At 33.2% G+C, this 12748-nt stretch overlaps 1 protein-coding gene across 4 annotated transcripts in view; it reads left to right on the forward strand.

Moving 5' to 3' along the window:
• The first annotated feature begins 3505 nt into the window (after positions 1–3505).
• LOC134706579 (serine/threonine-protein kinase tousled-like 2) overlaps positions 3506–12748 on the forward strand; it is a 29044-nt gene continuing 19801 nt past the window's right edge. For 2 of the 4 annotated variants that reach the window (XM_063565629.1, XM_063565628.1), the window contains exons 1-4: positions 4795–5281; positions 7496–7584; positions 8256–8330; positions 12642–12732. In XM_063565629.1, the coding sequence (XP_063421699.1) occupies positions 5197–5281; positions 7496–7584; positions 8256–8330; positions 12642–12732 (340 nt within the window). In that variant the 5' untranslated portion in view covers positions 4795–5196. Of the gene's footprint in view, positions 3525–4794; positions 5282–5462; positions 5707–7495; positions 7585–8255; positions 8331–12641; positions 12733–12748 lie in introns of those variants that run through there. The other 2 variants (XM_063565631.1, XM_063565630.1) reach the window with 2 other exon arrangements.

Genomic DNA, 12748 nt, shown 5'->3' on the forward strand with positions numbered 1-12748 from the left:
TACAATGAATACCAAGACGTATCCCCAGGTTGTGTCAGCTCCTTAATGAAGAGACTAAAATGGGAGCCTCTTAACGATCGCCGCTGCAAAGACCGACTCACCATGGCATACATGTAAGATCCGCAATAGATTGGTGGATATTGACCCCTCTAATTATTACAAACCCGGAGATTCAAGGACCAGAGGAGGCAACCGCATACACCAACAGCACACTCTAAAAGACCAATACAGGTACTCTTTCTTCCCAAGTTCAACCAGGGAATGGAACACTCTACCGAAAAAAAACCACAACAGCAGCTACCCTAGAAGAGTTCAATGCCACCCTTACCCTCCTGCCAGAGGCCTTGACGGGAGATTCACACACCTAGAACTCCTTTGACCACAGATGTACATAGTTTTATTTGTAAATAATTTTCCTGTAAATAGTTTTTATTAAGTGAGGAGGGAAGGCCTCATGATTTCACGAGCAAGAGTCATTTATACACTCAAGAAGAGTCCAACACAGTACTGAAAGAAGAAGAAGAAGAAGAAGAAGAAGAAGAAGAAGTCAAAAACTTCACTATTGACAAGGGGATAGCGGACGAGCTAGGTTATATAAACACCGTAAGATGGAGCTAAAGGGTCACCATCGTCCGAACAAGTGTTGCTGGTTATATAATGATTTTTTTAGAGTAAGTTCTTTTGGATAAACGGTATTATAGTTTGAGTAGTCTTGAATATATAACAAAAAATATCATCAAGATAAAGGTAATAACGTAAACTGTACACATTTTCTGCATTTTGACAACCTGAAATGTCTCTTCGGTTATGATTGAGGCCAACATTTTTGAAAATCCGAATTTATTAGAAATGAAGAACTTATATAAACCAAAAAGGACAAAGCGTATAGCGAAAGCGGGTCGAGTGAGCAGACCTTTGCATGAGGGAGATATGAAATTCCTTAATTATTCAAATTCTTTCCAAAATTTTGTATATGCAAATTTATATAGCACGTATTATATAAATATCCGTATAATCATGCCAGTACCAATGTACTGACCACTGGGGTGGTCATACCCTCGGAGACGAGCAGTCAACTAGAAGAGTTGTCGACCCAATGGTATAGTAATAACATTGACAGTACCAAGTTGTTTTGCACCAAACGCATGAGCATTTCAACAGTAAATATCTCTTTGGTGATGCTGCAGGGCTGAACTATTTCACTAAAGTGTTATAAAAAAATTATTAATTTATCAAATGAAATTGAACAATATCGGTATTGAGTTTAGTTGTAAATTGTGACAATGGTCTTGAGGTATAGATTCTGGGTACTGACGTTGTTTATCATCTTAATAACTATCTATACTGTTCTTTTGTTGGTCTTTGTGAATATTGCTTTAACTGTTTGGCCTGTTTTTATTGATACCCATTTGATGTGGCTCGTTACTTGTATACATCCCGTCATTGTGTTATTGTTTTTTGATAATTCTCGTATGTTTGTCTTATATTTTTGCTAATGAGCTTTGTCTGTATGCCTTTTGGTGTTTCTTTTAAACATTGGCCTGACTCTTTACTTATACATCCCGTTATTATGCTATTGTAAAACATTTTTGTGTTCTTGCCTTTCATTTTTGCTAATGTGCCTTGTCTATGTCTTTTTATGTTTCTTTGGTAAATATATGACGGGGCTCAGTACTTATACACCTCCTCATTGTGTTATGGGACTATGATAAATTTGTGGTTTCTTGTCTTTAATTGTTGATCGTGTGCTTGATCTATGTGCCATTTTATGCTTCTTTGCTACATGTTTGTTTGTGTTTGTGGTGATTAAGATTATAGCACAATGTCGACTGCTGTACCCATATTTTTTTATATTTGTACATATTATGTCTTTTTTATTTTGTTCACACATTGTTGTCGATATAATGGAATTTGATGCGACTGTCATACAAGTGAGAGGTTTAGCTAGCTTTAAAACAAGGTTTAATGCACCATTTTCTACAATTGTTTGCGATTCGTTTGATGTGTTTGAGCTCTTGATTTTTCCATTTGAAAATGGATTTTCCTGATTTAATTTTCGTCGGAGTTAAGTATTTTTGTGATTTTCCTTTTTTCATAACAATATATATGTATATAGGAACAAGTCTGTTATAAATTATTTAAGGGACACAATGTGTACACTTACATAGGAATAACAACAACCTTGTTTAATGACATAATTCGTTTTTCCTGACCGAAGAAGGCTTACAGGCGTCCATTTCGCTGAACGGGTATACATACGTGTTTATAAAGGACAGCTGTAGCCCGACTTTATTTGCCGGAAAAAATGCGATGAGTTGAAGACCAATTGATGACTTAAGGTTGTTTTTTTTGCTGCTTTTTTTTGTTGTTGTTTCTTCAAAGACACATTCCCTGAGGTGCATGGGGTTAGGGGGCATGGAGCCCGACCCTCTTTTGTTGTAAAAAATGATTGAATTTACAGAGAATCACTGACACATGAATAGATCGGACGCCCTCTTAGACTGTCAGTTGGCCCCATCTTTTGAAAAATTTTGGATCTGTCACTGATTCCCGATTCTATTATTTTTTTTTAAAGCACCATTTAATGACTTTAATCTAATCATGAAAACTTGTGTTTGATAAGATTTTGTGGAACAGTGTTGAATGGTCATAACAGTCAGTATATAGGGAAAACGGTAGTATTACATTTTTCCAGCATTAGGTTGGCCAGAGAAGTCAACTTAGTAGCGCTGTGATTGGATGTAAGGGTACAATATATTTTTTTTATTTATCTATGAATAACTGCAGTGTGTAACTTTACAATATAAATTTTAAAACCTATTGAAATATTGACTAGGGAATTATTCGAAAAGGCTTCCAAAATTTCATAAATTTGGTGCAAAATGACGGTGGCCATGGATAACATAAACAAGCTCCGTTGGAAATTGGTCATGCTACTATTTGGCTTCATTTTTTAGAATACAGTAATAAAGTACTAACACCACACATAAATGTTTTATCCAGATTTTTATTGTAAAAACTGGTAAATTTTGAAAATGTTAGTATTGTCGCCTATGGCAGAATAAATAGTACCGTTTTCCCTATATGTTTATACAAACTTCAATTTTTAGTTAAATAGGAATAAAGAATATATTTATATCTCTAGCAGACTAAGCTTATAAAATAATGATAAAGAAACTCTAATTAAGTTCTGAGTAATATTTGACATAACAGATTAAGCCGGTTATAATCCCAGCTAGGTTACCAGGATCTCAAATAAAGACAAAATTATAAACCATTGATAAAAACAACCCTGATTGACAATATAAACAACGACAATCAGTAATATTACATAATCGTAAAAAAGTATGAAATGAAATTTATTAAGTCGACGAAATAAAAAAATCTAAATATCTCTGAACTGATCCGTCAGTTTGAATTTGACTTTCCGAACGGTAGATTATGATATTCCCATATAAATTTTAATCAAGTTGGGATTTTTTAATAGTTAATCGTGCGGTTGGACAAAATTTAGAACCATAAAGGTATTTTGGTGTTATATTGTAAATAGTTAATTAAGTATCATTAAATAATATATCATCTGTTTCGGAGTTAGGAGTGAAATCATCTGAAGGAAAGAGACAAATGTGTACGTTGAATTTGATGACTGGTATCCTTTTAAACATTTAGTTAAGTAATATGATTATTTTGCTGTAAAAAAAATATGCCTGTAGTCTGGGATACCAATACCAGAGACCATGTAGAGGGAGGTAAGAGGGGTCCTGATTCCAAAATCCCGAGGACCCGATTTTAAATTAACTAAAGTTAAACCCCGACATCCCGAAATTCGAAAAAAGAATTCCCGGATCCCGAAAGGCTCAATCCCGAAATCCCGAGCGAAAAAAAACATCCGATCCCGCGGTCCCGATGAAGGCCTTTCCCTCTCATATATTCATGTAGTGCAAAATTGTATTATACGTTTCTGTCAATACCTTAATGAGCGCATTTCTTTGGTAAATCTTTATAGTGTATAACAAATTCTGTGTATTTCGTTTCAAGTTTGTTTGATTGATGATTGTAATTGATAATTATATAGATAATAAATAAAAATAAATAATCGTAAAATATAATATTGATAAACTATCATATGGATAAGAGTTAGTACACAGTTAAGAATTGAATATAACTTAAAATATACCAAAAAAAATGAAAAAGGGGGTCCATTTCCCAAGCGCCTGTTTTTTCTCTCCATAAAATGTACGACCTCCTCGTCAAATAGATTTATGATTGGCCTGGGAGATAATATTTTTCACTTTCTGTACCCGTAACAACTTCAAAGTGAATCAGAAAAAAAGTGCAATCGGAAATGCATATAATTTATATTTCCGGTTTACAAGTATATCCCGTTTCAAATATGTAATGATGTGTCAACAAAAATTTACCATCGCTAAAATTTTAAGAATAAAACAAGAAATTTGAAAAAGAGCTGGATAAATTTCAAATAATTATGAAAAGGACTGCTTAAGTTAAGTTATTTATTTTAATAAATAGCGCGAAATATGACCTGTTGCTTTATAATCATACAAAACATGAACAATTTTACAATTATAGAGAGAGTTCTATGTATTATATGACCAATCACAGTCATCTCAAAGGCAATCCTTTAGATACTTCTCCATATCCTCAATCACATTTTAAATATTGAAGAAATGCGATGATTTGATGTTTTTTTCTGCATTTAAAATAAATTGACAACCTTTTTCCAGACATGCAAACTGCATAACACGTAAACAAACTTTTACGAAACTAACTTTAAGGCGGGAATGATTGGTTTAGGGCACCGAGGTCCGATCTCAAACGAAATATACCGAAAATAAGCATGTTTACCTGGGTGACTTGTGTTGACAATTTTGTCCTAAAATTAAAAGTAGTCTATTAGTGATTGATGTACGAAATTAATCAACCAATTAAGCATAATTCTAGATGTAAAATGTCAAAATTTAGCGACATTTAGCGGACTAAAATTCAGTGTGACGTCACGAGGGTGATCAACAAAGTTGATTTCTCAGGAGAGCAGCATCTTTCACCGTGGTTTCAGGACCTTTTATCTTTGTCATAAAAAAGTTCATTTTGATTGTGATGAAAGATCGATGATTTAACTGACAAGGAAGCGAGTCAAAAATGGCCAAATCGGTCAATAGCTGATTTTAACTAGAAATGTTCAATAATATCGGCGGGGGACCGCCATCTTGGACATCCAACTCTGCTAGTGGGCCGACATCTCGCTCGAATATGATGGAGGGTATGCATAAACTATTTCTTTGTATTAATTAATTAACACATTTTTGATTCATCTATCGCACCATAGCGTCAGATTGATTGCATGACCGTGCGTTTTCTTTAATTAGTGGTTCAAAATGGAGTCGTGATTTCCCCCCTAAAATGGCCTCCTTCAAAGGGATTACCATATTCTCGGGCATACTGACAATTGCTGCAATGGCAATTAATTTTGTAGATCATACGATACTGATCAACTAATTTCTCCATGGTTTGAAATATGAGAAACCCGCAGTTCTAACGCAGTGCAATTGTGCTGTGTTGTTTCCCTAGGGTAGATGCAGGGTGATGTGTATTGACCTAATCAACAACAAAATAATGAAAAATAAAATTGTCACTTCACAAACGTAACACCACATAATTGTTTGGTTAGGCGTCCATCTTGAACAGGTGCCATATTATTTATTAAATTCTTCATTATTATCATTTTATATTTTCTTTTTCATTGCAGTTTTTTAAGCAGTTTAGGTCTGATGTTCTAGAAATCTATGTGGCCACTGGCACTGCCATATAAATGGCTTCTTGATTCTTGACATTTATAATATGATAAAGTAAACCTGTCTGCCTTTGTATTCAGATTGAAACTAGCCTTTTGAGACATTAGCTACGTGTATATAGCCTGTAAAGTTGTTACATTTTGAAATATCATTGAGAATATCAGTCATCTGATATATGATATCTGCTAAATATCATTATCTGCTTTTACAATTTTGACAGACTGGAGTAAAATGATGTGATATTTAATTAACGATAGTGAAATTGTTAAATTTTACACTTGATACAGCTTTTAATGCCCAAGTTTTAATTTCGAATATAAATGACAGTGTCAGAATGAATTTTTGTTTGTTTGTTAGAGACCCCAATACCATGAATCAAGACCATAGTAGAAGAATAACTTCATTTGTAAAAGAAAATATTGCAAGAAACAACCCTCTTTTTTAAATGACAATCACACAGCAATTCTTTAATCCATGTTCATGATTTTTTACTGAAGTACATATAAGTGTAATTTAAGATACAAAATGTAATAGTTTAATAAACATATGTATGCTATAATATATTTAGCTGAATTTTGTCATCAAACAATCTACTCCCAAAAACCTTCTGGCGTAAAGCTACAATAACTTTTTAATTGTGCTTATTATTGAATTTCAATATGCCCTCTATTTTAAACTTCTTGCTGCCTGTTACCATTCCCACCCTTTTGTTATCCATAAGTTGGCACAACCTTTTAGATAGTTAGCTAGACCATTGGTGAAAAAGCGGGCCGTTTTGGAAAAGTTACAGTGAAAGCAAGAATATTTTTTTTTTATTTTGTTAATAAATTTTTGAGAAATGTAACTCATGATCCTGGAATCTGGTCTATCTCTGCCATCCAAACCGAAACTCAGTTCTGTCTGATACAAATCTATTAAATGTGTGAACATTACAGATTTATAGATGATATACGTTGTACATGTATGCGGTTTGTATTTTTACATGTACATGTAGTAAGTTGTTCCATACATGTATTATATATATATCCTACACATGTAATTCCATCTATATTGTGTCATAGATGTAATGCTACTGACCTTTTACCTGAAATTATTCACTGATCAGTAACATGTCCATATGTTGAAATATTCAACCATATATATCTCTAACAGACCACAGTTGACAATAGCATCATACACCACTTTAATGAAGGACTACTTTGTAGAAAGTGTAGCTAGTGGATTTGTGCTGAAAACTATATTTGAAAATAAACATCATTAGCATGTCAAGGAATTTTGTAGATTTGTAGATCTATCATTGATGTATGTTGTACAGATTGATCATTCCCAGGAGTCCTTTCTTCTAGAAATTACTGACTAGGAAATTGAAAAACTGAAAAATGAATAATTTACTTTAGCACTATATGCATGATATTAGGGATGAATTGTTCTTATTGGTATTTACACTGTATATGAAGTAAAAGTATGCAGTCACTATATTCAGTTATAGATTTTACCCATTATATGTACACAAAACATGAGAAACAAAAAAGTACTTTTATATTACAGTTGAACAGTACAATCAATGCACACCTAAAAATAAAAACCATGATAAAATACATGTTTGTGCCATGTTTTATTTAAGCCTGTGATGTTTCTTAAAAAGTAATTTATATTTCATGTTGTTGATTTTATATTTTTAGCTGGGAGTATTATGGAAAATGTAAACATTCATTCATCATTAGATCCAAGAAAGCAAGAGTTACTCGAGGCTCGGTTTTTAGGAGGCAGGGTATGTAGATTTTTTTTATTTGTCCAACCTTTTTAAGTCATATATGGACTATTCAGCTGTAGAAGAATTAGCTGGAGATATGACATGCAATGCACACTTCTCAAATCATAGCATACTTATAGAACCTGACAAACAGTCAACAGAGATGTCAGAATTATTATTTGGCCTGTCAGGCACACACTTTATCATTATTTTGTACATGTCATTGTTAATTTTGATAAATATAAGAAAGAAAATGTGGTATGATTGCCAATGAGACAACTGTCTACAAGAAACCAAAATGACACAGACATTAACAACTATAGGTCACCGTAACGGTATAAGTTATTAGAGTCCTGCTGTTTCTTATAAGAAAAGTTCAGTATACAATGACTGATAAACATTTGTATCCTAGTAAGGACTGACTATAAATAAAATTTGTACACCAAAACATACATGTAGCACGTTATTTCTAATATATACTGCAGTACTTATAAAATCAGAAATTAAATCTGGGTGAACCATGAAGTGAATGATCTAAGTGTTTTACAATGAATGTAACGGATAAGTACAAACCAAGTATTCTGCTGATTGAGATTGGTTCAGTGTTAATAATTTCTCTTTTATCATTCTACATTGTTGTAGTTTCAACAATTGATTCAGTATTAACAATTTTCCTTTTATTATTCTAGTTTCAGCCATTAAACATTACACAATCTCAAGACAACAGCAACCAGAGTGCAGGATCAGTGGAACAGTTAGATGAGGTAAATTGAACAAAATAAGTTAGATAAACGTAATGGAAGTTTATTGAACTAAGCTGTCTTACATATTCACTATGCTATGGCAGGGGCATTATATTTTACCTCTTGTCTGTCTTCATATGTCCACACCTTCAAAATTGGTTTCTTTTCTCTTGAGCCTGCCTTAACCAAATATTGTGAAACTTATACACAATACTTATTACCACAAACCACAGATCAAGTTTAATTTTTTAATGTTTAACTAAACTGCCTAACATGTTCACTATGCTACAGCAGGGGCATTAAGTTTTACCCTTGTCTGTACGTCCAAAATTGGTTTCTGTTCTCTATCCTTCGTCTGCTTTAACCAAATGTTTTGAAACTTATACACAATGCTTATTTCCACAAAACACAGATCAAGTTTAATTTTTTAATGTTTAACTAAACTGCCTAACATGTTCACTATGCTACAGCAGGGGCATTCAGTTTTACCCTTGTCTGTACGTCCAAAATTGGTTTTGTTCTCTATCCTTCGTCTGCCTTAACCAAATGTTGTGAAATTTATACACAATACTTATAACCACAAAACACAGATCAAGTTTAAATTTGTTATATTGAATTTAGCTGCCTTACATATTCACTATGCTACAGCAGGAGCATTAAGTTTTACCCTTGTCTTTACGTCCAAAATTTGTTTCTGTTCTCTATCCTTCGTCTGCCTTAACCAAATATTGTGAAACTTATAAACAATACTTATTACCACAAAACCCAGATCGAGTTTAATTTTTTTATGTTTAACTAAGCTGCCTAACATGTTCACTCCTTTACAGCAGGGGCATTAAGTTTTACCCTTGTCTGTACGTCCAAAATTGGTTTCTGTTCTCTATCCTTCGTCTGCCTTAACCAAATGTTTTGAAACTTATACACAATGCTTATTTCCACAAAACACAGATCAAGTTTAAATTTTTTATATTTAATTAAGCTGCCTTACATATTCACTATGCTACAGCAGGGGCATTAAGTTTTACCCTTGTCTTTACGTCCAAAATTGGTTTCTGTTCTCTATCCTTCGTCTGCCTTAACCAAATATTGTGAAACTTATAAACAATACTTATTACCACAAAACCCAGATTGAGTTTAAATTTTTTATGTTTAACTAAGCTGCCTAACATGTTCATTCTTCTACAGCAGGGGCATTAAGTTTTACCCTTGTCTGTACGTCCAAAATTGGTTTCTGTTCTCTATCCTTCGTCTGCCTTAACCAAATGTTTTGAAACTTATACACAATACTTATTTCCACAAAACACAGATCAAGTTTAATTTTTTTCTTTTTAATTAAGCTGCCTTACATATTCACTACGCTACGGCAGCGGCATTAAGTTTTACCCTTGTCTTTACGTCCAAAATTTGTTTCTGTTCTCTATCTTTCGTTTGCCTTAACCAAATATTGTGAAACTTATAAACAATACTTATTACCACAAACCACAGATCAAGTTTAAATTTTTTATGTTGAACAAAGCTACCTAACATGTTCACTCTTCTACAGCAGGGGCATTAAGTTTTACCCTTGTCTTTACGTCCAAAATTGGTTTCTGTTCTCTATCCTTCATCTGCCTTAACCAAATATTGTGAAACTTATACACAATACTTATAACTACAAAACACGGATAAAGTTAAATTTAATATATTGAATTAAGCTGCCTTACATATATATTCACTATGCCAAGGCAGGGGCATTAAGTTTTACCCTTGTCCATCTTCATGCATGTATATCTGTTCTTTCAAAATTGGTTTCTGTTCTCTAACTTTAGTTAGCATTAACCAAATGTTGTGAAACTTATACACAATACTTATTTCCACAAAACACAGGTCAAGTTTAAAAATTTTTCTATTGAGCTGCCTTACATGTTCACTATGCTACAGCAGTGGCATTAAGTTTTACCCTTGTCCATCTTCTTACATGTATGTCTGTACATTCAAAATTGGTTTCTGTTCTCTAACTTTAGTTTGCCTTAACCAAATGTTGTGAAACTCATACACAAAACTTATTACCACAAAACACAGGCCAAGTTTAATTTTTTTATATTGAAATAAGCTGCCTTACACATTCACATTGCTATGGCAGATGCAATAAGTTACCCTTGTCTGTCTACATATGTCTGTATGTCAAAAAATTGGTTTCTGTTCTCTTAACTTTAGTTTGCCTTAATTATAACCAAATGTTGTGAAACTTTTACACCATACTTATTACCACAATATACACAGATCAAGTTTTAATTTTGTGGTTGTCACTTTTGCTATTCTAGATTTATGCTGCTCTTAAGTTTGCCTCAAGTAAATGTTATGAAACGTATACACAATGCTTATCTCAAATTGCAGATCAGGTACAAATGTTGGTAGCGTGATGATTACAGCTCTTGAGTTACTGTAGAATAATTAATTTTCGTGAGGTACAAAGTTTCGTAATTTTGTGTCTGTATGAGATTTCATGGGATTTAATTTCTTGGTTTCCAGTAAATGGAAGTGATATTATATATGTTGTTTAATTTTAATGGGGGGTTTAATTTCTTAGAAACACTCTTTCAAGGAAGGAAGGAAAAAACAACATTAAATCCTCTACCAATATTCTGCTTTTACAGTATGTCCATTTATAATATTATACTAAGGCAAGCAGGGGCATCATGCGTGTCTTATGGACACATTCCCCATTTATTTTAACACTGTAAACATCAGTTAGTATTGAGAGCAATGCAGGATTTCTTACAGTATCAAACACAATCCCAATGCATTTTATTTGTGTAAGTGTTAAATTTGTTTATCATACCCGTAGCCAGGGGGTTCGTTTGAAAACAAATAAGCACTGTTAAAGTCAAGGTTCTGTTCGAATTGTGACTGTTTCAAGTGGAGTTTGTGAGTCCCCCTTGGAAATTCCTGGCTATGGGCCTGTTTATTTTACCATGATCACCTTGTCTTGAGGAACTATTTGATCTGCAGAATACTATAATGGAATACATCCTAATTTCTGTTACTGTGGATTCATTATTATTCGTTGGATACCAATTTTCGTGGTTACAGGGGAACCACGAATTCACATGTTCAACAAATAACAAATTTTCTATAGGCTTTATAGACATAAATCGGCAATCCACGAATTTAAATATCAACGAAAATGTAAGATTTCCTCAATCCACGAAAATTGTAACCAACAAAAATAAATGAATCTGTAGTACATAAATCTTTGGGCATACATGACTTTTCATGAGATTTCTTTTACTTGATTCATGACTTGAGACTGTTCCATAATAACATATATTAGTACCAGGGGAGGCATTTTGTCTCAACATTGGAAAGGTGCCAAGTACTGTAAAATTCTTATAATGCATTGTCAGTGGCTTAAACATTTTGAAAGCACCTTCCCTAGGTTCTGTGTATGCTCAAAAGGAATTGTTCTTACCGTGGCAGGTGAAAGTGCTTGTCAAGATAATATGAATGATGGGATTTGTCACTGTTGGACTGAGTTAGGGGTTAGACTAAGTCCAAAATAAGATTGTTATATATCTGGCAATTGGACAGACATGCAGAAAAAAATTATACCAAATTTGTGTCATCATCTCAGTTCCTTGAAACTGCTCTGAAAGATGCACACTTGTTTTCTATTGTGGAATTGTTAGAAGATTTTTTCCCCCATTATTACTTGGGAACATTTTTGAGAAAAAGTAACAAAAGGCAGTACTGATTTCATGAAATCAACTTCTACTGCATTATCAATCCAGATCCTTGAAATTTTATAAGGGAAAGGTCTATACAAGCTACTTGTACAAAAGGCTTATTTTGTGAAGCTCCTATATGATCGATTGTTATTTGATTGTTTGTTGTTGATTTTCAAAGGGCATATTCATTTTGTGCTTGTAGGTGTAGGAAAAAAGGTCATTTCCCCTACCTGCTGCTTTACATTTATTCCTGAAATAGCCATGAGTGAATGTTATGTACTTTAGGTTTGAATGTTTTTTAATCTGTTTATATTATGGTATTTGATAGCCACAATAAACGGTCATAGTATGTTGAATTATTTATACAGAAGTACTGCAGGAATTTACAAATATTTATGAAAAAAGTGAAAGTGTGGTATTGTTAAGATAAATTTTGTTAAAAGATGAAAGTATATTTTAGTAACTCAAAACAATGAAGACCTGATGCCACTCTCCAATGCCTTTCTTCCAAATAAAAGATACAGGACATTCAGTTTTAAAGCTGACTTTAAAACTGCTGTAATTTATGTTTTAAAATTGCCACATAAAATTTTACAAAATTAATACATGTTTTTATTCTTTGAAGGGCGTGGGTGTTAGCACTCCAGAAAAGCAACCTCGTACACCAACAGAGCGCAAAAGGAAAAGAAAAGCAACAAGTGATGGAAGTGAAAGCAGTATGTATTTTGCCCT

This window comes from Mytilus trossulus, chromosome 2 (assembly GCF_036588685.1).
Source record: "Mytilus trossulus isolate FHL-02 chromosome 2, PNRI_Mtr1.1.1.hap1, whole genome shotgun sequence".
Taxonomy (NCBI): Eukaryota; Metazoa; Mollusca; class Bivalvia; order Mytilida; family Mytilidae; genus Mytilus; species Mytilus trossulus.